The sequence below is a fragment of the Solanum tuberosum genome, unplaced genomic scaffold (genome assembly GCF_000226075.1).
Source record: "Solanum tuberosum cultivar DM 1-3 516 R44 unplaced genomic scaffold, SolTub_3.0 scf00092, whole genome shotgun sequence".
NCBI lineage: Eukaryota > Viridiplantae > Streptophyta > Magnoliopsida > Solanales > Solanaceae > Solanum > Solanum tuberosum.
The window spans coordinates 1001318-1026954 of NW_006239019.1; the positions used below are offsets into that span (position 1 = coordinate 1001318).

The 25637-nt window shown below is 33.1% G+C and overlaps 3 protein-coding genes across 6 annotated transcripts in view; 2 read left to right on the forward strand and 1 right to left on the reverse strand.

Moving 5' to 3' along the window:
- Positions 1 to 286: 286 nt before the first annotated feature.
- Positions 287 to 3416, reverse strand: LOC102586815 (ABC transporter G family member 18-like). The gene is made up of 4 exons (XM_006347695.2): positions 2935 to 3416; positions 2677 to 2856; positions 2309 to 2577; positions 287 to 2009 (listed from the first exon to the last, which is right to left on the reverse strand). The coding sequence occupies exons 1-4, from the start codon at positions 3301 to 3303 to the stop codon at positions 329 to 331; spliced, it is 2499 nt and encodes an 832-aa protein (XP_006347757.1). The 5' UTR covers positions 3304 to 3416; the 3' UTR covers positions 287 to 328.
- Positions 3417 to 6899: 3483 nt separating this feature from the next.
- Positions 6900 to 21595, forward strand: LOC102587491 (peptide-N(4)-(N-acetyl-beta-glucosaminyl)asparagine amidase). Of its 4 annotated transcripts, XM_006347698.2 has the most exons (17): positions 6900 to 7083; positions 7178 to 7231; positions 7721 to 7891; positions 10166 to 10264; positions 10765 to 10851; positions 11613 to 11695; positions 13158 to 13271; positions 14087 to 14141; positions 14223 to 14309; positions 15303 to 15358; positions 15439 to 15498; positions 16802 to 16889; positions 16977 to 17738; positions 17863 to 17923; positions 19561 to 19663; positions 21118 to 21252; positions 21332 to 21595. In XM_006347698.2, the coding sequence occupies exons 1-17, from the start codon at positions 7006 to 7008 to the stop codon at positions 21414 to 21416; spliced, it is 2178 nt and encodes a 725-aa protein (XP_006347760.1). In that variant the 5' UTR covers positions 6900 to 7005; the 3' UTR covers positions 21417 to 21595. The 4 variants fall into 4 exon arrangements, 3 of the variants coding, with proteins under 3 accessions (XP_006347760.1, XP_006347759.1, XP_006347761.1); XR_001473488.1 differs by having other exon boundaries at positions 6900 to 7231; positions 17863 to 17997; XM_006347697.2 differs by having other exon boundaries at positions 6900 to 7231.
- A 3229-nt stretch (positions 21596 to 24824) lies between these two features.
- Positions 24825 to 25637, forward strand: part of LOC102588235 (PITH domain-containing protein At3g04780) — a 6819-nt gene continuing 6006 nt past the window's right edge. The window contains exons 1-2 of the mRNA XM_006347700.2: positions 24825 to 24944; positions 25052 to 25138. Coding sequence (XP_006347762.1) covers positions 24906 to 24944; positions 25052 to 25138 — 126 coding nt within the window. The 5' untranslated portion in view covers positions 24825 to 24905. The remainder of the gene's footprint in view (positions 24945 to 25051; positions 25139 to 25637) is intronic.

The following is a 25637-nucleotide window of genomic DNA, read 5'->3' on the forward strand; positions in this document are numbered from 1 at the left end:
TCTTGAGAAAATCCTATATTAGACCTGCATGTCAAGCCAATGCGACTCCTAATTTAGCTAGTAATCCTAATTAAGGACAATGGATATATAGCTTGCTCTGTTAATTAAATACAACTTGTTATTTGTATTAATAATGTATTTGTGTATAGTCGATGACCTGCTCCAATACTGCACAAATTATTACTATAATGATATGGTTTATCAATAAAGAATCGTGTCATATAAAATAAAACATATGGAGAGTAGCATAACTTATTCATTGCATCGTTAAAAAATATTTATAATACAAACAATATAGCTTAACCAAACTTTTAATCAAAGACGCACATCATTTTCTTTCATTCTTTGAGTAAAACCTAAGAACTAAATAAAAGAAAAGACGATAAAGAACTCCCCAAGCCAACAAGATGACAATATCCAACCAAATATTCTCCTTTGTAATGTCCATAGAAAACAAAACATCTTCTCCAATCAATGTGCAATTTTGTGATAAATCACCTCTAGCAATTGAATCCTTATGCAATTGACTAATCTTCACATCACCTAAAGGACCAGGTGAAAGATCAGCTAGGTCACCATTGTAACAATTTTTTGTCCCTTTAAATTCATTAATTAACAATGCTTCAAATGGATATTTGATTGCTGATATGTAATGTAACCATCTCCAAACCAAAGGAATTTGAGTCCTCTTCAAGAAAAATCCACATGTTAGGAAGAAGAGAGCTGTTGTAGCTATAACGATCGCGTACCCCGTGATGTAACTAGGAACAAGTGCACTTACTAACATCACATAAGCATTGCTAGTTATGAGTGAGGAATAGAGGATTATCCAGAAGCTTAAAATGCTGCTGTTGATTCTAAGAATGTATTGTGTTATGGCAGCGAATGTGAATGCTTGGATCGCAAAAAAGGGGAGGTATACTATGAGGGAGGAAATGACATAAGAAGATGCTCTATAAGCGTTGTGAGATGTCTCGCGAATGAAGATGAATCGCTCTTGTATGAACGTTGGGACAGCATCGTTCGAGGAGAAAAAGACTAGGCAAATTGTGAAGATGTAGAAGTTGAGGAGGTGATTGATTGTTGTGAAGTCGAAATGATCTAGTCTTCGGAAGAAAGAAGACAGGACTAGTCCCATGACTGTTAAGACGATTTCACGAGATAGGAAGAGTTCAGGAGTACGAATTACATTCAATGTGGTACGCCAACAGAGGACTATAACTTCTCTAAGCCAGGGATTTGCGAATTTGTGCCTGTGAACTGGTTCATCGAGTACTTCTTCGATTTCAAATACTTCTTCGTATGATGGATTATACGATGAGTACTCTATTCCTTCTCGTCCTGGAGTGAAAATTGCTGATACTACTGGAGTTTTAACACGTGAAGGTGTTTGTTGAGACATTGGGAATGGATGACCTGAAGACATGCTCGATTTTGCACCAGAAATTTGTGTTCTTCCTCCATGGTTCCATGTTGGTGGACGAAGAGGAGTACCTTTAACGCCATTGTATAGCCAAACGGAGAAATCTTTGTAGAAATGTGAAGCCAAACGTGGATGAATCCCACTCTGCATACTCATAGGCGTTTGAGGAACCTTACGTTCCAATGAGTTATCAAAATCCTCCTCATCGTCCTCGTCATCATAACCGAAACTATCAACATTAGATTCAGACTGATCCTTAGGATCTCGTTGAGAATTCATGTTTCCAACAGAAAAATGAGAGCTTCGGAGGCTAATATGTTTGGTCCAGGGTGACTTTGCATAAGGAGTTCGAGGAGCTCTTGGTGTTTTTGGTGGTTTTCGGAGAGGGGTTTTAGCTGTTTGATCAGGTTTGATGCCATCCCTTTGATACAAGACAAGAGGATCAAGTCCAACAGTTGATTCATCATACTCTTTGATCACATCTAATAGGTACTCTAAGCTGTTTTCGCCATCTGGAACTGGTCTTGCAAAACCAGCTAGAAAAGCTGCTACTCCTGTTGGACTTCCCAAATATACAAGCCTTCCCCTGCATTCACAGAACAACCCTGCTTATATGGCGGTGTTTGATTAGGTACTGAGTTTGAGGAAGAACGAAAGAAGGATTTTTATCACACACCATAAGTGCCCTTGAAACATGTAGCATGTACATCATTTCTATGGTTATAAGAAGCTATCGTTCGTCTTTAAACAGATTATAGAAAGAATTGACATACAAATTGAAACGGAGGCATACTATTATTCCTTCGACATGGCAATGTGTAATGCTTGAACATTGAAAAACGATGAACTTAAAGTCGATTAAGGAGGGATAGAATTAAAAAGTACCTAGCAAGGACTGTGATGCGATCAAGGAGCATTTGGATTCTGAAAGAAGGCTGGTGGATTGTCATGAGTACTATACTACCACTTTTAGCTATGTCTTTCACTTTTTCAACAACACTATAAGCACTTGTAGAATCAAGACCAGATGTAGGCTCGTCGAGAAACAGCAGAGATGGCTTATGGATTATGTCAATCCCTATAGACACTCTCCGACGTTCTCCCCCTGACACTCCTCTTCTTCCTTCATCTCCTATGTACGTGTGTGTTGCACTCTACATAGGCACATATAAATTTTACACTATCAATTCACCTAAAAAATAACTACAAGTAACTGTTCATAATCCTTTTGTTGATAGTGAGTCTTGACATACCGTTAAGCCTAATTGCTCGAGAAGTTCATGAACTCTTTTCTTCTTCTCTGCTCTAGATATTGATGGTGGAAGCCTGACTTCAGCTGCAAACATGAACGTCTCGTAAACTGTCAACATAGGAAAGAGCTGATCATCTTGCATTACATAGGAAGATATCATCTTCATATAACTTGTTGTCACCTGCATATCATAATAACTAGACTTCAGTAATCATAACTATGTTTTAACCACATTACATGATATATAGAGACACTTAACTGATTTGCCATCAATTCTAACAGTTCCTTCAAGGCTACCACGAGCAATTCGTCCAGCAATGGCATCAAGAAAAGTAGATTTTCCAGCACCACTAGGCCCCATGATGGCCATGATTTCGCCTCGTAAAGCTTGTCCTGATATATCATTAAGAAGATAAGCTTCTCTGTTGATCCAAACACCATCTTTTTTCACTTTCTTGGTAACACTATATGACAGATTAGTGAACTCAAGACCATGTCCTGGAATTAGCTTGCGCGTTGGCTGCTTCGCCAAATTAACACCATTAATCTTATTCAACTGTGCAGATTTGTCCAAATCCAACAAAGTTTCTAAGCTTCTGTTGGTGTCTGTCCGCTTAAACTTTGCCATTTTTTTTTGTTTTCTGAAGGGACACTTGTTTTTCCCCTTCTCTTTTATAGATACAGGGGATGGAGAAATTGAGAATTGGACAAAATATGGGACGGGCAAAACATAAAAGAAATTGGAATTTAGTTAAGTTTTATACAAAGTTGAATGTTTCTTTTTTCTCTATTTTTGTACTATCTTCTTTTTTCACTTTGGTTTTGTCGTTGGTTTGCTTTGATCGTGTCGTTATGACATATTTTTGTTAGTGATTTGTGGAAATAAATATCTTTGTTGTTGTTTTTAATAGGTGTAGTAGAGACGAATAATGTTAGAGCCAGAAATTTCACAAATGTCCAGAAATGGCACAATAAAAGTTTTTTAATACGTGCAGTATAGACCAGTGGTGGAGCTAGGAATTCAAAAATGATGTACAAAAATTGCACAACAAAAGGTCTTTTCAAAAAGTAGAACCAATGAGATTCAAATACACAAGCATTACTTCATTCCAAGCATTTGAAACCATGGGCTACAACAATTTATTGTGTTAAGGGTGTCAAAATATGTTATTTAATCATTTTGTGTATCATTTTATTTATATATACGATATTTGTTTCTGACGAATGGATTTTACACCTTGATAACCATATAGCTACGCCACTGGTAATTGGTATAGACTAGAAGTTTTCTTGTTTATGCAGAAGGGATGTTTGGTCACGAGATGGGATAGATAACCGATAACTGAACTGATTTTCGAAATTAATTAATACTTATATATAATCAAATATGAAATAAAATAATTTTATATTATATCCCGAGATTATTATTCATTATCTCACCCATCAAAATGACTGAGCGGGTACATGGCATGGATATTTGGCATCAAAATCAGAAGTACGTGCCGTCGTGCCCTTAATTTTCAAGTCAGCCGAGCTTGATTATTATATTTTTATTTATTATCTTTAATCATTTAAAATATCAATTTTCTCTTGGATAAATATTCTCTCTTTCCATATGTCTTATTTATCAATAACATATTTAGTTAAGATCTAAACCAATTAATTGTAGTAATGCGTATGTACTATTCATTTAAATTTTTATTGTTTCCGTGAATAATTATTATTAAGGACAAAATAGAAAAAATATAAATTATATTTTAATTTTTTAAATAACCATTATTTGAATTATCTATTTTTAGTAAGAATGGATGGATCGAAGTAAATAATATTGTAGCTTGTATCAAAGGAAAAATCTTCAAATATATTAATAAGATTTGTAATTTGTCTGGTATATGTTTCGATAATCTATTGTAGGGGTGTACGGGTTGGTTCGGGTTTTTCAAATATCAAACCAAATTATTTGTGTAAAAAAAATTAATTTATTAACCAAACCAAACTAATAAAATTCGAATTTTTTCGGGTTTTTCAACCTCGGGTTGGTTCGGATTTTTCACATACCAAACCAAACCATTGTGTCGAATTTTTAAATTTATAAATCAAACCAAACTAATAAACTTCGGATTTTTTTGTCAGATTTTTGGTTTTTTCGGTAAAGTTTGCATACAAACATATAATTAACTTGTGCTCCAAATATTTCTTTAGTCCAACCAAAATACAATTATCTAAGGTGGATCTTAAGAAAATAACACAAAATATGAGATAAGTACTGATGACACTAAAATATTCAATAAAAAATAATAATGAAATCATCATATAAAATAAATATTGCAAAGTCATAATGAAAATGATCATAATTTAAAAGTACTAAATCATGCTAAAATAAGTTTAATAAGTATTAGTTACATTACTAAATATTTAAGGAAAATTAAATTAGATTATGTATTTTAATTATCTAAACCAATGTATTTTAATTGTCTAAACCAATATTGAATTGATTTCCTTTTTGCATTAGTATTAATTTGATTTTGATTTAAGTTTTATTATAATTATCAACACCTATGAACTATAATCTTTATTGGACCATTCCGAATTCTAAGTTTTAAACTTGAAATAATATATTAAAAGATAAAAACTATGAAATAGTATAAGAAATATTTTAAAATTATAACAAAGTAAATATTTTTATGTATAAAATAAAATTTTAAAATTACATATATAATGTCGGGTTGGTTTGGTCTCGATTTGTTTTTTTTTAGTTAAAACCAAATCAACCCAAATATAGTCGGGTTTTTTATTCCAATACCAAACCAAGTCAAACCAAATCACTAGTCGGGTTTTTTTTCCGATTTGACTTGATTTGTGGTTTGGTTCAGTTTTGGATTCGATTTTGTACCCCCTAATCTACTGACTCAAAAATGTTTTTATTATTATTTAAATATGTCCCTCACACAAAACAGTTGAAGTCATATAGGGGCACATTTGAACTTCTTCAGTTATTTAGGAGTATATAATCGATATATGATTGTTGGTAAATTTTATTCCCTTCTATAATTAATTTAAATTATTTCCCTTGTTTACCAGGTAGCTTTGTCTCCCCATAGTTTTGTTTAAAATTCAAATAGAACAAATTTATATATCTTAATTAATAGCCTATTGGTCTCCATTAAATTGTATTTAAACTTAATTGAAATTGACTCGATTAAATTATTATAAACAGATCAATATGACTTTACTCATCAAGTTCTAAAATAAGCTTGATTAAGATTAGCTTATCCGACTCAAATCAGCTAAACACCTAGAACCAAATGATTCTAATTACAATTAGTTCCTCCATTTTATTTTATTATTAAAAAGCTATCATTCTTAGATGTTATTTATGATATTTTTGTTATTATTTGTTTTTATAGTTATACTCCCTCTCCTCGATTCCATATTAGATGAACATTTTATTAAAAACAATTATCGCATATTATTTGATCACTTATTAAATTGGGATAAGATTAATTATATTTCCTACTTTACATCTACAATTAATATGGCTTTTTGAACGTGAACAATTCTCAATACTAGTTATTACTACTCCCTCCATTTCAAATTAATTGAATTGTTGAGGTGTTTCACACCCTTTAAGAAAAGAAGGTTAAGGCATAAATTCGACATAACTTACCATTTTTACCCTTATTAATTACTGTCAAATTTATGATTAAAATAACTAAATATTAATTAATAGTTAATTCCAATACTAACTAATTAAAGGTAAAATTGGAAGAACATTCTAAAAGTAGCCTTGTAAATTGAACAATTAAGTGAATTTGAAAAATGAAAAATGTCTCAACAATTCAATTAATTTGAAATGGAGGGAGTACACTCTATTTTTTTTATTTTTTATATATATACCAAAAGAGTAAAATTAATTAATATATCAATAATTTCTTAATATCGTGTAAAATAAAAAATGCGCTGTGGAGGGAAGGGAAGGAGTATTTATACTATTATAGTTTCTTTTTTTTAGAGTCAAATGATGATAACTTTGACTAACATTTTATAGTATTTTTGAATATCTAAATTTTTTTGTTTAAGATATCGAATTAATGTAATATAATTTAACTTTGAATTGAAAATTGATCAAAAAGGCAAAATTAAAAGTGGACGAAAAAAGTACTAAGTAACAATCTTGATTTAGTTTATAAGGCGAGTTAGTTAAGACGGTCAAACACGCATTGAAGTAGAATTTCTCCAAAAAAATTAATTACCCATGGTATTATCATTATCAAGAAAGGAATAGAATTCCAAAACCTAAAAACGAAGCAAATTGAACAAATTCCAAAGAATGGTTGCTCGAAGACTCGCCGTTAGTCACAACGACTCCACATTCGACGTCGATTACGACACTGATGATGGCTTCGAAGTCCTCTTCTTCCACTTCCTCCTCTCATTCTCACTTCAATTCCATCTTCCGTTTCATTTGCAAACCTTTTTCTCTTATCTATTCGTTTTTCCAGGTCCTCAAGTACCAGCTCTTCTCTCTCACTTCTGTTCCTCCCGATCAACAAAAGGTATAAAATGTGATGAATTGTGTTTTGTATAATGTCCGCATATTTTGCATTTGCTTGTCAATTTTAGCCTTGTTAATTGGACTTTGAGAAGATATTGGAAGATACCAGTGAACAATCGTGTTTTTAAGTGTTTGATTTGATTTGCTAAAACTGAAAGTGATGAGAAGATATTGGGAGGAACAATAATCAGATTATATCGATAATTCTTATCTCGATTCTGACGTAGCAATATGTATTTAAAGTTGAAGTTTGTTATTTATGATATTCAGAGGAGAGATGATAAGATTGTAGCATTTACTATTCTGATCGCAAGATGTTCATTTGATAAACTTGATAAAAAAATTGAATTGAAGAGGTGCAATGAGATGAATGTGTCCATAAGATTTGTGTTTGCATGAATATGCTAGCGAAATTGAGTATTTGATTTGTTGAAAATGAAATGATTGTGAATTTGAGTATTTGATTTGTTAAAATTGAATTGATGAGAAGATATTGGGGAGAGATGATCAAATTGTATCCGACGAGTCTGATCTCGCTTCAATATCGGATAAGCTTCGGTTGGTGTCAATTGATGAAGTTGAGGAGGAAATAGTAGCCGAGGAGAAAGAGAAGTTAGAAAATTTGGCAATGTCAGATGAAGAGTTGGCTCGCCTTATTCAGGTTCTGCATTGAATTTCGGTTTAAGTTGCGAAGCATTCATGTTATTTGATGTCAGATGGTTTGCTTGAACTGCTAATGTAATTGCAATAGAAGTAGTGTTGAGCTATGTTTTTCACTTTGAATAAATATTACACAAAAAATGAATGTGATGATGGTAGTGTGATGCTCGAGGTAAGCAAAAGAGACATAAAAGTGTGAGCTAAAATCAGCTGGAGCTTAAAGTTGGAAGTAATTTCTTTGCAACAACTAAGAATTGGACTTTCAGTCTTGATATATGGAACTTAATATATGGGATCACACTGGGTATGCTGTTATTGTAATCTATGGGTAAATCATACTGGCTTGAAAAAATCCCAACTTTTAAAGAACTTCCCAGTCAACAATGTGAAATGATTAAAATTAAACAAAGTATCGAGTTCTTTTTTTTGTTATTTCAAGATGAGATTTTTTTGAACATAGTAAACAAAAACTTGATTTCTAGCTAGGAATAAAAGAAATCTAAAGAATTTACATTCCTTTTCATTTATATGATTCTTTTTTCCTTAGACTAGTTTCACGGCACGTGTGTATTGTATATACAGTATACAATGTTGTAAAATAGAATTAATATTACTAAATTAATGCTTTTTAGTAAATAATTATAATTGAAAGAACACATGACAAGTGTTTTTAAGTAATTAATACAAATTGTCATAGAGTTACTTGTATTTTGAGATCAAAATAAACAAATATCATTAAAACATTTCGAAATACATTCAAAATTTAAATGTGGGAGAAAGTGACATTTCTTTAGTAGTATTTTTACTACACTCAATTTTGTAAGCAAATCTAACCAACAAAATTTTAAAAAAAATTATCAATATAGAAAATGTCACCAATAGCCTTTCCTCTTCAGGTTATAAACATAAATGATAGACACCATTTAAGTACAATTTTTCTATTAAATATTCATACTTGAAATGTAGTATGTGCATGACACTAATAAGGATTAACATAAATATTTCAATATTTTATCTTTATACGCAATCTATCTTTTACAAAATATTGTTACTCAATTAATACTTGAGTAAGACTATCATAAAGAGCTAATTTTACAACAACAAAAAAAAGGTACTTTGTTGTTATAACGAATGATGGTTAAATAGAGGTTTGAGTGTAGATCATATTATAAGTAAAAGTTAAAATCTATTTTTGAAATAGTAGATTTAACATCCAAAGTAATAATTCAATGGACTATGTTGATGCCCGTTATTTTAGCAAAATTAGAAAGAAACTCCTTCGTGAGGGTAAGAGAACAAAATATGAAAAAAAACTAAGAAAAAATATCTTACCCAAATCATGTGACTTTTTTCATATTTGTTTAGTATTATTGTCTTTCCCACAACTTTTTGTCACTATTAACTCATGAAAATTGTAAGAAAAAATACGACTGTGAATTGTTGAATGATTTGCTATAATTTCTAATGTGATACCTCGAATTTCGTTGAATTTTGAACTTTATCAACAGTTGCAAATAACCCTTGAGATTTTTAAGAAGAAGAAGAGTACAAAACTTTAAAAAAAATTGTAGATTAAAAGTGAGAGGAAACTCCACTATTTATAGCTAACAAATAGTAGTATGAATAGCTTTCTCAAAAAAAAAAATTTCTTTCTCAAAAAATAGTAGTATGAATAGGTGCTAATTGTGCCTTATCAGAAAAGTTACAACCTTTTGAAAAAGTCACTGCTTATTGGAAAAGTCACAACCCTTTGGAAAAGTTACAACTCATTGAAAAAGGCACAACCCTTTGGAAAAATCACAATCCTTCGGAAAGTCACAACCCATCGGAAAAGTCACAACCTCTTTGAAAAAATCACAACCCTTTAATGTCAAAAGGTATCTATTTTTAATATAATACAAATAATTAAATTAATAAATAAAATTAATTGAGTATTTTTAATTGGGGGTATTATAGTAATTCAACATTTATGTTTGGGAGTTCATGATTTTAAGGTAGTATAGATAAGGTTAATTTTATTTTCCACAGTGATATACTGATTTTTAACTAGCATGCCTTATCTACAGCAATTAGGAACTTATTGTGGGTGGAAACAATACAATTGACCCTTCATTTTTTTCATCTTAGACTATTTCAGTTGTATGACGAACTTAGTTGGAGTTTAAAGAAAACCTTTCTTTTTGCATTTGCTTTACCTTTAAACTATGAGAGCTAACTTGTTTTTATCATTTTATGTTGATAACACTCAGTTATTATCATGTGATTGTACATCTAGGCAGAAGAAGAAGCTCTTATGATGCAGCATTTTGTTTCTAGAGAAAGTAAGGAGCAAGTTGAACAGCAGATACAGCCATATGTAAATAAAGTTCAAATGGTATATCTTTTTGTGTCTGATTTTCTTTTGTCCATCTTAACTTGTGTTCCATAGTTGTTTCTCCCCCTTTAGCAGATGAAGTAAGAGATGCTCTTTAGGTCTTCTACTTCAAGAGCCAACACAGTATAACGTATTTCATAAATTAATTTTTTTTAAAGTTGGATATACCTTACATATTAAATACTCTCAGCAGTTTTTCATGTTTCAAGAATTCAAGTTTCTTTTATGATTCACTTTTGTATGCTACTTGATGTCCTTTTACAATACCAACAGTGCACACAAAATCCTGTAGTCAAAATGATATTTGTTTTCCCCCAATATGAGTAAAGTGTGTAAATTATGCCATATCCTTAATCCCACTTTTCTCTTAATATTGTGCTGAGATGGATAGAGTAATTCATCATTGACTTTTTGTTTGAAAAGGTGAAATGCAAAAGAAAGTGGAATGGAATAAAATCATTTTTGTTGATAGATAACAAATATCTTTCCTCATGTTGTAGTATGAAGATCCACATCGGCAAGAGATGGCTCGAAAGACTGTGCCTGTTGACAAGCTTGAGGAGAAAGCATTGATTTCTTTGGGAAGGGTTAGTACTATCATCTTGCTGGTCATTTTGTTGTGCACAAATTGGTAACTCTGTTCAACCTATATAATATTTAACCTCGAACAAGTCATGAATGAGGTTCTTTTTTTTTTTTTTTTGGAAATAGATTGAGATGTTGAGCATGTATTCATCATGTAATAAGATTTACTTCCCTTTCCTTCATTTTAGTTAATGAAAAACCTTCTCAAGAGTGGGAAACATAGATATTACTATCTCTCCTCTGATGTTTAAGGGATAAAATTTGTAAGAAACTAATGTTGGTTGATAAGTGTCCCTATTAGAACTTTGACGAACTGATTCATGTGTATCTTTTAATATTTTGGCTTTGTTTCTCTTTTCTTGAAGACTATTGAGTTTATGTTAATACCTACCTTTCCAAAAAAATATATTTGAGTTAACTTTGGACGCAAATTTTTCTTTGCATCTTAATTTTGTTACTGATAAGAAGAGATAGTGAAATCAGTGTAAAATGTGTTATTAGGGGCCTCCGACCATATATATAGCTTTACTGAGTAATTAGATTTTTTAAAATGGAATTAAAGGAAAAAGGATATAGTATAGCATTAACAACAAGAACAATTTATGTTTATATAAATCATAAATCAACACAAAATGTTCTATACTTCTTACTTGGCGCAGCTTATTACAAGAGTTGTGAGTGGGATCTTAGTTTTGGTTTGAATATGAGAATTTGTGGGTTGACATCAGCCAGAATTTCTGACATCTGTGCTATAAATGCTTAGGAGGGAAACTACAAACCAACAAAAGTTGAACAGGATAATGCTTTCCTATTACAGCTGCTATTCTGGTTTAAGCAGTCATTTCGGTAATTTCTTGCCTTTGCTGCTAATTCAATTTTTCATCACTAAGGACTGAACAATTTTCACTTCATTCTACTTCCATGCAGTGACGTTGTTATGTGTATCTATAATGCTGAAATGCAGTACTGGAACTAATATGGGTTCATATATTATGATTTATGAGACCCGAAATCATCTAAATCTTATGTTTTAATCAAAGTGTTCTTCCAACACATTTGCATGTGGTTTTCTCCTATTCTTTTTTTAGTTTTTGTCAAAGACAGCCTATGATGAACATAGGTGGTTAGAGCGCAACATGTGATGTGTGGGTTTAGGCACAAGTCACAGGCTCGAACTCTGTTGCAGGCAAAAGCGTGGATTTCTCTGTTTCCAAAAAAAAAACTTGACTTTTTTTTTGTTGAAGGTAACAGTTATATTAATATCGATAGGTATATTACACCAGAAACTGTGCAGGCCCTCTCAAAAGTAGGTCACTTACAAAATGGGTTCCTATGTGTAAAAATACTTACAAACTTCCAAGAACATCAGATATATCTTCACTTTGTCTTACCTAGACAGTTCGTTTTATACTTTTAAATGCTACATTCCTTGCCCTCAATATTTATGATTCCTTTCTGTCCAGACAGACCACCAAATACGAGCTGGGACAATCTTCCATCTTTTCTTTCTTCTAGCTGCATTACCATCACTGTTCCAGCAGTTTAACACTTCTTTGATTCTTCCTCGCATCTCCCATTTTATCTTCCTCAAGTTGATGAAGATTTTTCATAGCTGATCATTCCATTTACAATGCAAGAAAATATGGCTAATTGTCTCTGCCTGTTCATTTCAAAGCTAGCATCTGGGGCATAGTTGTATACCTTTCTTGATCAACTTTTCATGTGTCAGAACTTCTTCTTTGGCCAATAGCCACGTGAAGCATGTTACCTTATAAGGTACTTTGACTTTCCAAACCATCTTTCGCGGCCAAGAGGCCACCTGATTGTTGCATGAACTGAGATCTCTGTAAGCAGAATTTACAGAGAACTTCCCTTTGTTGTCACACTGCCAGATCAGGCTGTTCTCCTTTACTGAGAAACCATTGAAGTGGGAGTGAATTTGGACGAACTCTGCTACCTTATCTATCTCCCAATCATTTAACAGTCTTCTAAAAACTGAGATTCCATCCTTGTCCTATCCACATGTCAGCCACTGATGCTTGTCATTGTACTGCACCTACATGTTGGTGCATATGGAGGTTAATGTAGGATCTTGTCAAACCATCTCAGACGATCTCTCATTGTTTCCTCTGCCTGTGCTATTTGCACCCTTTGTTGGATGCAGTGATATTCTCCAAGCTGTATGATTGTACATTGATTTTAGCATCCACATTTCAATGACATTCAATGTTAGGACATGTTGGGCCTTAGAGGCCCAAGGATTACTCTCTTAAATGACAATATTCTCATTTCTTTTCTGTCATTGTAGGTGGGTGAATTCTCCTCCTTGTGATAGCTGTGGTAATGATACCAGAAGTCAAGGCATGGGGGTTGCAAATTCTTCTGAAACACTTTATGGTGCTTCTCGAGTTGAACTTCATCGGTACGTTCGGAAAGATAGTTACCTTCTACATTCTATGTGGCATTAGATAGGTTCTAAGGGAAATTATCCATACCCGGTTTCTAAAAAGTAATTGGTAGTTCTAAACAAAAGAGTTTACTTTTGTAGCAAGCTTCTACATTAATGCAAGTGAGTTTCTTCCAGGAATCCTTATCAACTTTTACTGAAAGCGTGCTCTTTTGATAATTTATGTTCAAAGTGTATTTCCTGTGATATAGTATAGTTTCTCTGAGTTCTGTGCTGTTTTTTCCTCAGTAGAAATATTTTGAGACCATTGCTCTTTTGATAATTTATGTTCAAAGTGTATTTCCGTGATATAGTATAGTATCTCTGAGTTCTGTGCTGTTTTTTCCTCAGTAGAAATATTTTGAGACCATTGCTAGCTCTATATGACTAAAGCGGTAAATTTAAGAATTCATTGCCTATTTTAATAACGCACAGGAAAGAAAAAATCCTGTCTCTTAGGGTACCCAAAGTTATACCAAGAGGTCTACAACTAGTATCTGCTTTGCAATTTTTTAAAATCAATTGTCAGAGGTGAGTGTTGTTCAGAGGAGGCATCATTGGGTTGTCAACTGTAAGAGAAGAAGCATTACTAGCTAGGCGTCAGTTTTTCATTTTTTCTGTCACTCCATCATTTTGCACATGTGAGGATCTCTTGGAGCTGCTTTTCTATTCTGACATCTTTTAAGCAATAAAATTTTCTTTCTGTAAGGATATGCGTTTCTATTCTCTCTATCTCGTTTTACAGGAAAATAACACAGCTGTCTTATAACATTTATCTCTATTGCCCACAGGTGCAATTCATGTTCAAATATCACCCGTTTCCCAAGATACGACGACCCATTGAAGGTATTGGATACATCTGCTACTGGAAGATTTTGTATCAAAAAAAAGATTTTGTATCACAATTTCTGACTGACATTTATGCAGCTTCTAGAGACGAGAAAGGGGCGGTGCGGGGAGTGGGCCAACTGCTTCACACTCTATTGTAGGGCTTTTGGTTATGATTCTCGTTTGGTAAGTATCTTCTCCAAGAAAACATATTTCGATGCCAACCATGTTAGGTGATTGCCGTTTCTCTCTATTGCTGTATGGTGGATTCAATTTTCATAAATCCTTTGTGATTGTTCTTCGCTGGAAGCTTTAGTGACTGGTGAATTTCTCCTTGTGCATATGATTAAAATTAGGAAAACGACAAGTATGCAAATAAAAACATTGAAGAACCTACAGCAACGAAGTGCTGTTTTAAATTGATTTACTGGAAGACCAAACTTCTATAAGTTGAACTATTCACATATAGCTGAATGCTTGTGCCCAGGGCTCTTTCCACTAATTGAGTACTAAAACAGAATTCATAAAAGACTTGCATCGATTATCTTGTCACCAACTTCCTCAGAAAATAAATGCCAGGAATTTTTTGCTTTTAGCCTTTTTGAACTGGTGTGAGAAGTTTTATAAAGAGATACTAACTTGAGAATGAGATAGGAGTGCCATCTCTTCTTTATATAGGTCTGGGTGAATTTAATCTTTCTGTTTTTTCTATTCAGAAATCCAAATTACAAGAACATAATTGCAATCAATTTTACCAGCGGGAAAGATAAAGAAATAAAATGTGTAATAAACTCCCATAAATTTCTGGAAGAGGAGTGCAAAGAGTGACTACCCTGGACACTCGCCTAAACCTGAAGTGTTGAAGATGTGCACTTGCCTGAAAAGCAGTGCAATATGCTTCAGACTTTCAATTGCTAAATTATTCACTCTTCATTATTTAGTGCCAACTCTTGTATCCTTTTCAGGTTTCTCTACAAGATCATATATATTCCGCATTACTGCATTATGCTGCTTTTAGAAAGAAACCTTTGTCAAGTTTGTTGACCTAATCATGAGTATCTTCATGGGCTCGTATTGCTATTGAAGTTGAGATACCTCCCCACCACCGCCACACACGCACACACACAAACACAGTTTTGGAAGGAACTTATCTTCTCCTTCTATTGTTCCACTTTCCAGATTTTGGACTTCACCGATCATGTCTGGACAGAGTGCTTTTCACCGTCTCTGGGAAGGTAATATCTTTTCACAGGGCTTGCTCAATAAATTTGTTGCAATGATCCACAACACGAAGTGATTGGGAGAAATAGTGCAGATGGATGCATCTTGATCCTTGTGAAGGAATATATGACAATCCTCTATTATATGAGAAGGGGTATTTTCTCTTTGCCAATTTTACATCTTAGTAGATGTAATAGTATTGTAACTAATGTAGCAATAGCATAATTCTTAATGTGATGTATTGCCATCAAATTTGCTCTTCCCTTCTTATTATATGGAGTACTAGTTTTAGAGAACGTGCTCTACGTGTGTACTCCATATCAGTAAGTATAAAACTTGACAATGTTGTACAAATGTTATTAAACTGTGTATACTTGACGTGCAGTTGTTAAGTGTCATTTTGAAAGTATTTCCAGAATTTGATATTGAGTTAAAAAGTATAACAATTATGGATATTCGGATAATTTGTATCTAATTATAGCATTTCTTAGAATCCGTATACATTTTGGTACATAAATTTTATTGGAGTGTTTGATGAAAGGGTGATGGGCATACAACATACTATTGTATACCCAAAAAAACCAACATAATTTTTCACAAGAAGTTTTCTTTTATTTTTTAATCTTGACTAAGAAACTGGTGCAGCTAATATTTCATTATCAAATGAAATAAAACCACTTCCACACATTACTTCATTACTTGAACCTAATGTAAGCGTGTAGTATAATGTTTTACCTATTACTTGACTTTTACAAAATAGTTATGTTAAATAATTCAAATAAGGAAAGGATTTATACAAGATATTAAATATTAGGACTCTCTATATAGTTTATCTCCCCAGACCCCACCTGTGGGATTCCACTAGGTATGTTATTGTTGTATATAGTTTATTGAAGGAAGGGTTCAATGCAAACAATTAGTGATCTAGAATTCCTAAATATTATGGGAAAACTTAAATGACAATTTGTCCAATGAGAACTATTTTTATGGATAAAAAAGGCAGATGGCGTTTTGTTAAGGAGCTTTGTGTTATTAATATAGTATAGAAAATGGAAATGGCTGTAAATCAGAATCTAGGAGTTCCGCAGGCATGTAAATAGCTGTTGCCACTATAATGGTCGGTAAGTCATTGAAGATTTAAAAGAAGCATGCTTTGAAATGATGAAAGTGTGTGAAACTTGGTGACTAAAGAACCAAAGCTCCATTTAACAATGGAAAGTTTCGGTATATCATACTTATTTTTGAGTACTAGGAATATTTTCATTTTAACTAGTGCTTCACATGTTCATGAAATATTTTAGAGAACAAATTTACACTCGTACTAAAAATCCGCTATGTGTCTGTTGTTGCAAAGTTGCCATTCATATCATTATTTTTGTAACTGTCTTCTTATTTTTGGTATTTCAACCTTTTCCAACCCACCTTCTTATTTTTAGTGTTTCAACCTTTCTCTGAAGATGGAAAAAGAGTTTGAACTATGTTTTTGCTATTGCAAAAGATGGCGTGCATGATGTCACTAAGCGTTACACCAGGAAGTGGCCTGAGGTGAACTGTTAACTGAGTGTCCCTTTATTGATACTTGTATGTGGTCATGAGTTTCTGCAATTAAGATAAATATTTTTGATCATGAAGGTTCTTTCTCGGCGAAACATCATCTCAGAGCCTTCTCTTGCAGCTGTTCTCTCTGATATAACTAGAGAACTTCGGAAAACATTATCTGCTGAAGTGATTTCAGCACTGGAAGAACGGGACAGGATCGAAATGAATGTCATTGAGCAAGAATTGCATCGTAAAGATGACTCTTCAGTCTCATTACCTGGAAGATTGAGCGGAGACAAGGAGTGGCGCATAGCAAGATCGGAATTTGTCTCGGATGAAAAGAACTCTCTAAGCTCTTCATCTTGTCCAGTTCGCAAATGCATAGATGATCATGTCACAAATATCTACAGTGCCTTTACCCCTGTTCTTTCAAAGTTAATAGAGTACTCGCCATCTAAAAAGGCAGCTGCTGAAATTCTTGAGATTTTCAGAAAGATTTTAGTTGATCTAAAGAATTCACCTTTCAGAACCAGGAGAATTTCTGTGAAATCAGTTTCAAGTAGTTCTGGTGATATTTTCAGTAAGATGTTGGCATCTTTTGACCAGTTACTCAATGCTCTTTCTTTGAAGGGTGAGTTAGGTGTTAATGGGAGTATTGATATATGTTTAGCTTCTGATCCTGTTAAAACTTCCGTTGCGCTGCCTGTCGTGTTCCATGCACTGGATGATGTGATTTACAATATCGGACAATGTGCTAGACTAGACAGCAGGTCCCTCTCTTGGCCACTGCTTAAGTTGAACAGATTATGTTCTGGTCTAGTCCTTGCTAGTGGGGAGGAGCTTCCTTTTGGAATTGTAAGTAACATTGACTTGTATAATAAAAACTGTTCCTTCCAAAAAACTTCTAGTCATGTGGAAGAGAAGTTCCTGATATAGTTAATAGGCGAAGAATCTTAATTCTCTTGTTCGAATACATCAGGCTACATGTGCATTTGATGGAACACGGATGTCAAAGTGGGAAGAACCAAATGGTGCAGCAGGTATGCTTAAGCAAAAATGTAACTCTGGCATAGCATCATTGTTTCTCATATATGTCAGCTGCGTAAGCCGTAAGGTTATTTCTCTGGTTCTTCTCGATGTGTTGCTTCTTTATGTTCATCATTAAGTTAATAGGTATTGTTTTGACGGTGAATATTGTGTTGTATAGTTCGTAACTTTTTCTTTTTTTTTTGAAACGGGTAACTTGTATTCCTCAGCATTAAGGGCTATGCTGGCCACCTCCAAAAAGTATTAACAGAGAAGAGAGAAAAAAAGAAGAAAAAAGAAACAGAATAGTTCATAACTTTTGCTTTGGTAGCTTCAATATAGGGCATCCTTTCTCTAGTTTTTAAGTTAACATCATCCAAGTCTTCATACCTTACAAAGCCTTGAAAATCCAAGGGCATCTTTTTCTTCTGAGGTGTGTTAACTGTGAAGTATCTTAGCTGTCAAGTGTCAATATGGCACTGTCTCCAGAACTTGCCATTAGAGTGGCATGTGAAGTGAATTTGAAATATCAGTTGAAATTTGGTGTAATGCTGAATTTCTACTGATAGTGTGGTGTAATGCTGGGTTTCTTGGAATACCTACAGCTCTGGGGGATTCAAATCCAGCAGAACTGTATTTTGCCTCAGCACCAGCCTTCTACTGGAGCTTCTATTTAATAAATTTATCTTTATTCATAAAAAAAAAAGTTGTTTTCCATTTAGGTTGAAGAGGTCCTTAAACAAGAGAAAAGAATCAGTAAAATGGAAAATCCGGTAACTCATGGATGGAGTTATTGTGAAGTTTAGAGCTAAAGAGTGAGGAGAAGCTAATATAACAACTTTGATGTAGTGGTGCCTGCTGAATAATGGTCAGCTAAACCATGGGGTTCATGCTTTTCTTCTTTCCCAAATGTTTCTTAACATAACAAGTAGCTTATAGTGCAACACCATTTTATGCATCTTCTTCTGGATAGTTCCCAAATAGTAATTGCAGTAAGTCTTTATTTTCTTTAGGAAGCCCAAGATTTTCCCCCTAGTCCAAAGAGATCACTGCTATCTCGATGGTGTATATGTAGATGATTAAATATCATATTGATGACCACTAGACATTAATGTACTAAATTTTTTATAAGAACATTATTGTACTTAAAGAGATATCTTCTTGATTCTGATGGATGTTTTCTACTAGTTGGTGAAAATATTGTCAGCCATATCCATGTCTTGATGCAATAACCCTGGGGGAACATTTAAGACCAGAGGAGGATGAAATCAACCAGCTTTTAGTAAATTCAACATAAATAATTTTAGTGTGAATGTGTTACGAGCTTCTCATTACATATGATGCACAAGTTATTATTAAGCAATTGTTGCAAGTTTAAGAACATCAGTTGTTTTCAAATTTGAGGATGTTGTGTGAAGGAAGGTGCCCCTTCAGGCGCCAATTATGAACATAAAGAAGGTTCCTGAATCTAACAACCTCTAAAGGTATCTCAAATTAAGGAATTAAACGAAAGGGATTTATATTGGATGAAAAGGTGAATAAATACGTATTGATTTTTAAGGGATAAACACAGGTTTTTGTATTTATATTTTCAATTATCCTTTTTCATTATGGTTATTGTTCTATCTGATACTTGTATTCTGCTTTATAGGATGTTGGATCATATATCAAGTAGCTGATAACCGGATGGTTGAGCTTGTGGCATATGAGTTTATGTCTGCTAATGATGCTCCAGAGAGAGATCCAAAAGACTGGTATGAATTATCGGCTTCAAAGTATAGTTGTGAAAAAATCTTTTCCATCCTGCAAGTAACTGTATGTGTTTCCAGCTTCTGAGACAGATATAGTGGTCTGTTCAAGGGGGCTGGTGTTGTCCAACTGAAAACAGTATCTAACAAATGTCGATTGATTCTTTATAAAATTGTGGCTTTGCGCCGGATCATTTAAGGCAATATAGGTAGTAAGTCCAACAGCCCACTACGTAAGCTGGCTAACAGGGATATATAGCTGTGTATGAGAACATATTACTGGAGAAGTGTGACAACCAGAAATGGATTCATTTTGGCTAGACCAAAATCAACTATATAGTTGACATGGGATTTCTCTAATGCTTAAATAATGGGAAATGCATTTATGCATCTTGTAAAATCACCAACCCTTCTATTTATGTCAATATAAACAAATGATTAACTAACCCCTCTATCCCTTTTGCTTGGTCTGTGGAGATGTATATGTTTTCTCTCTATCAATTTCAATCAATACTTAAATATTTTCTTCCGTTACTTCTATTCTGAACGCCGTGTTCTGTCAAGTAAAGAGGTTGTTTCCACGGCTCGAACCCATGACATCCTGTCAAGTACCATCATATAAAATGAAATTGAAGGAATACTTAATATTGCAGAAAAGGAAGGGGCTAATTGTTTTTAAGGACCAAAGCTAGAAGGCAAAAAGACATTTAAGAAATAGTTAGTGTAGAGGTTGCGTAAAGGTTGGGGTCTCACTGGGTATGTTGTTGTTGGTTTGGCAGTCAAAGAATCCCTAAAAAAGCAAAGATGGAAACAGAGTGGCAATAGGATAGCCAATATAGAGTGGGATGAGGAAGACTTGGAGTTTTTGGAGGAACAATTTAATCAATGAAATGGTGAAATTATTATAATGGCTCCAAATAGAATCAAATATATACTGTGCAAGATTAACTAACTGAAGTTGGTGAGATAAGGTTGTGTCAGTTGTGTAACTCTCTCTGAGCAGTCCTAGGACCTAGAAGGTTGAAGTCGGTGAAAGCATGACAATTGGCATGATGAAATTGAAGTTAACAGTAGTGCAACTGCTGCTTGCTGAAAGCAGATGGTTTGATACCAGAATGGCTGCTTTTTTTGTTTTTGATAAAGATGGTGTCTGAGCTTGTTTCCACAACTCAACTATTCCTCTGTATACAATTGGTTGGTTTTCTTAGTCAAGCGAAGTTTACAAGTCTGATATTTCTCCTATTTAATTCCATATCCTCATATGTAAGTTCAAAATAGAATTGGTGTCATAGTTGCCAATTTGTTATAAGCTTTGGTGACACTTAAGTTCTCACTCGTTTAGATTGTTGACTATTTTAGAGAATCAGCTAAAGTTTTGGTCAGCTTTTGGAAGTATGCAATAGAAATCCTTACCATCATTGCATATTAGACTGAATACTGATATCCATTCATTACATTAGGGTGCTAGAAGGAAGTGAAAATGGAGGTTCCAGTTGGCATCTCTTGGATAAACGAACTTCCCAGATGTTTGACAAACGTTTCCAAAGAAAAGCATTTACAGTCAGTTCACCCGGCTATTTGTCAAATGCATTCAGGTAAAGTTTTGTTGGAGGCTCGTAAGAGTTCACTTCTTCATGATAGGATCCAATTTCTGATCACTATTAGAAATGGCAGGTTTAGGTTTCTAGCAGTTCAAGGCAAGAATGCAACTTCAAGGTTTCAGATTGGCAGCATTGACCTCTTTGCAGGTAGCAGTTAATGTCCCTAAACCATATTATAAACTTCCCCTTTCTCTGGCTTAGGCTTCAAAGCCAAGCTGTGAGTTAGAAGTTTCACCAGTTGACCTATTTATATGTTGTATTATTTGTATCTACACTTGTTGTATGCACATTCTTCGGGCAATGTAAAATTGTCAAACCTTTAACATACTCGTTTTCTATTCCCTTCCAATTTTACTTTTTCTTATATCGCCATGACCTTTGGTCGTTTGTTTGATGGGTTAAGACTTAAGGATAACAATTTCGGGATAAAATGTATCTCACATTAGGTTATGGGTATTAATTAGTCCTGGTATTATTTTATCTTATCATTTGTACCAAAATGGTGGGATTAATTCTTAGAAGGTGGGATAGTTAATCCCATGGAATAATACCGTTGTCTAGCTCACCCTGCATACATTAGTTGTGCGGACTCTTCACTTTTAATGCCATACCTGTATCGAATTCTTCAAAAATATACTACTTTTGATGAATCTAACAACGTTTGTTGACATTTTTGAAGAGTCTGAACAACATAGTTGCATTCTAAATGAACCTTATTGTTTTGAGATGAATAGAATTGATTTGTAAATTTTCAAATTTCTAATAAATAACAAAAAAATAAACGAAACGATAAACAATTAATATAACCACATGAATGGAAAGATTATGATAAAGGGAAAATCGTGTCAATATTAAAGGGTAAGTGCATCGATTGAAATACTTGATTAATTGTGAAGGTTACGTTTGTGGAGTTGCATGTTATTGACGGGAGAAAGTCAAAAGATCACATCATTATAATAGAGAATGAGAAAATCATAAATAGTCTCAGAAAATAATTATAAGAAGAATATCATGAACATAGATAATGAGATAATTCCCACTTGCATAAGAATTGTACCAGATATTTTCTTTGAACACTTCTATTTAATAAATAATATATTTATATATTTCGTTTTAATAAAATATTTAAATTTTTATTTATGACAAAATCATATGTTATGTTCTTTTTTTCAAATGCTTTGGGAAAAAATTGTGCTTTCAACTTGCTCCTCAATTTTATCTATTATTATCTGTAAACAAAAAATTGATACCTTGAGAGTGATTCAATCGACTTATCCTTATGATCCATTCTTTGATTGAGTTTGTTAATATTAATCTTTTCCTTTATTGTCTCGCTATAACAAGTCAAAATAGTTTGATATACTACTAATTTCATGATTTAAGGAAAAATTACTTATATACACATTTTTACTTACCTTATTTTCTGTTATTTCCTACCAATTTAAAATATTACAAAAATCCCTTATTTTTTCCCAAATCTCAATTCTTCCGGATACATAACTATCCAAGGCTCAAACTCACGTTTCCTCATTCCTTTTTTCTCTCTTTTAATCCCTCCCTATTTTCACTCTCACAATCTTATCAGTTACAACATTTATCTCAATTTGAAGTTCAAGAAAAATCTCTCTCCAGTCAATCAAATATCCAAATTTCAATAATCAGATTCATAGACCAATAAAAAGATGAGAATGCAATAGCTTTAAAGAATTTCATATTCCAATAAAATTGGTTGTACCATACAATTAACACAGAAGAGTTGTTGGCTGTGGAAAGAGGCGTCTGCTACCGTTTTGCAACCAAGTTGTTGCCACTGCCACTTTTAGCATTTTTGCTGTTCATCGAGTAGTTATATGTTATATTGACCTAAATATGTAAGGCTGCAACTTAAGGAAGCTATTGTATGAATGATGTAGCCATGAAACAAATTTATCGAATTCCCAAAATCTTTTCAGGAACACATACATTAAACATTATAGTTGTAGACGAATCCATGAGTGACGCCATTGTTGAAAGTGAAAAAAAACTACGAGAGTTGATACAGAGCAAATGAAAAGGCGTAGAAGGATTTCTTCGTCATTTTTCTGCTTTCAGCAAATCAGATTGTTGATTTTTTTCCCGAGTTTTTGTTGTTTATCTTTTCCTTATGCATATGGGTTCAGTTTTTTCATGTAATTAGTTGTTTTTGTTTCTTAAATTAATTTTTATTGCATTCGTTTCAATATTATGATACATTACAATTTTATCAAGAGTTATGGTGGCTCCGGTAAGTTTTTTGGGTCGAGATCCATGATTGACGTCATTGTTGGAAGTGAAAAAAAAAATTACAAGAGTTGATACATAACAAATGAGAAAGTGTGGAAGGATTTCTTCATATTTTTTTTTGCTTTTAGCAGATCAAATTATTGATATTTTTTTTTTATTCTTTGTTGCTTTCAACAAATCTTTTAATGTATCTAGTTGATTTTGATTCTTAAATCAATGTATAAGTTGTTCGTTTCACCTTTACGATACATTACAATTTTATCATGTACAATATATCATTTTGAAATATTAATTTTGATACATAATCCTAATTTATTGAAACGCAAAATATGTATCATGTTATTCATGTACATAATTATGTATTAAATACATATCTATTACAAATTTCGTTACCTTTTACTACCAGATACATATACCCAACCTTCTTCAAGTAGAAGACTGTATCTATAGACACTATCAAATATTACTATTGATATATAAACACTAATGTTTTATAACAAAATCCGTTTGTATCATATTCATAGTTATGTTTATGACACATAACGTTGTTATGTATCATAGTTTGTTTTTGTATATGATACATAACTGTATAAAATTGTCGACTTTATTTTTTAATTTGTTACGATTTTGAAGAGATTTGAGAGAAGAAAAATTTGAAATTTGAATTGTTTGGATTTGTTATTTGGGAGAGATTAACACCAATTTAATTTGCATGATTTGTGGAACTCACATTTAATTTTATATTTAATTTCCTTTTTAATCTCAACAAACTAGTTGTATGATGTATCAAATGTGATGTATCCGGAAGAATAAAATATATCCGGATGACATCAATTTTAGGAAATTTTTGTAAATTGAAAAAGAGTAGGAATAAGATGTAATTTGCTCCTTACACTGTGGGATTCCTAAATTTTTTACGTAATAAATATACTTACTCTTTTAACTCAATTTTAATATTTGGGGTTTAAAATTAGATTTTCTAATCCTTGATTCCATACTCTTTTTAATAATATTTTCACACTTCAAACATACATATTTGCAATTAAAAATCGTTAAATCTAACTTCAGACTCTATCGCTCTAATGTACCTAAAATTAAAATGGTAAATACAATATAAATTTATTAATCTTGAATATTCGAATATGAAGTTAAGTTTGATAATCATCCACTTCAACATTAATCTTGCGAGCATAAATTGATTAAGAGGTGATTAATCTTTTAATTTTTTTAACTTTTTTTTTTGTAAATTTCGCAATTTTTTTTTTTACATGTGTTCGTTCGCTTGCCCTATAAAAGCGCAGAAACACTTCTAATTTTCTCGAGGATTCTTCCCTTTCTCTAAATATTTCTCTCTCAAGAACTGTAGCGTACAACTTCCGTCAACCATGGCTGCCGAATCTGCTTCTGCAATTCCCAAAGGCCAAGTATGATTTAGTTCTATTAGAGATCCTTAGATTCTCGTTTTGTACGCCAATTTTCTGTTTTTTTTCCTTAAATTTTTGAAATTGTTGGAGTTGTTGGTGATGAACAGGTTGATTTGATGGACTTCATAGACTGGTCTGGCGTCGAGTGCCTTAACCAAAGTGGCAGCAACACTATTGTCAATGCCCTCAAACAGGTGAAAAAAAGATTATGTAACTTGTTAAAATTAGGGTTGTTTGTGCAAGGTTTTTTGTTTTGATATTTTAATCGAGGAATTTTACTTTGAATTTGAACTTTGGGTGAAACTAATAAGTAAGTAGATAAAAAAGGAATAGGAGATGTTGATGATGTTCTTGTTCAGTATAGTGGTCCAATGAAGTCCAGACAAATCCGTATTTGTGCATCACAAACCAAGCGGGTCCGTTAGTTGTTGAAGCCAAAAGCTCTCACTGCTAGTTTTCTCTGAACTTGTTAGTTAGTTTCTTCTGAAGCTTGAGATACCTGGTCCAAGTGCTGTAGCGAGATGCCCATATTTCGGATTTATGGATCTAAGTGACTTCCAGCATACACAGTAACATGACCAAAGGCACAATAAATTTAAATTTGGAGCTTATAGGTGGGTGTAGGGAGGATACATTATCAATGTGCATTTAGGAAGGGCTTAGACGTTTGGGTGGGTGGGTTTGTGGGGGTGG

What these genes read in the sequence shown, in the direction of transcription:
- LOC102586815 (XM_006347695.2), bottom strand. Translation starts at nt 3,303, where the DNA reads ATGGCAAAGTTTAAGCGGACAGACACCAACAGAAGCTTAGAAACTTTG. An exon ending in TCGAGCAATTAGGCTTAACG is followed by an intron (nt 2,578 to 2,676) that starts GTATGTCAAGAC and finishes GTGCCTATGTAG; the next exon opens with AGTGCAACACACACGTACAT. An exon ending in CGCATCACAGTCCTTGCTAG is followed by an intron (nt 2,010 to 2,308) that starts GTACTTTTTAAT and finishes CTGTGAATGCAG; the next exon opens with GGGAAGGCTTGTATATTTGG.
- LOC102587491 (XM_006347697.2), top strand. Translation starts at nt 7,070, where the DNA reads ATGATGGCTTCGAAGTCCTCTTCTTCCACTTCCTCCTCTCATTCTCAC. An exon ending in GATACGACGACCCATTGAAG is followed by an intron (nt 14,142 to 14,222) that starts GTATTGGATACA and finishes ACATTTATGCAG; the next exon opens with CTTCTAGAGACGAGAAAGGG. An exon ending in CCTCTATTATATGAGAAGGG is followed by an intron (nt 15,499 to 16,801) that starts GTATTTTCTCTT and finishes CTTTCTCTGAAG; the next exon opens with ATGGAAAAAGAGTTTGAACT.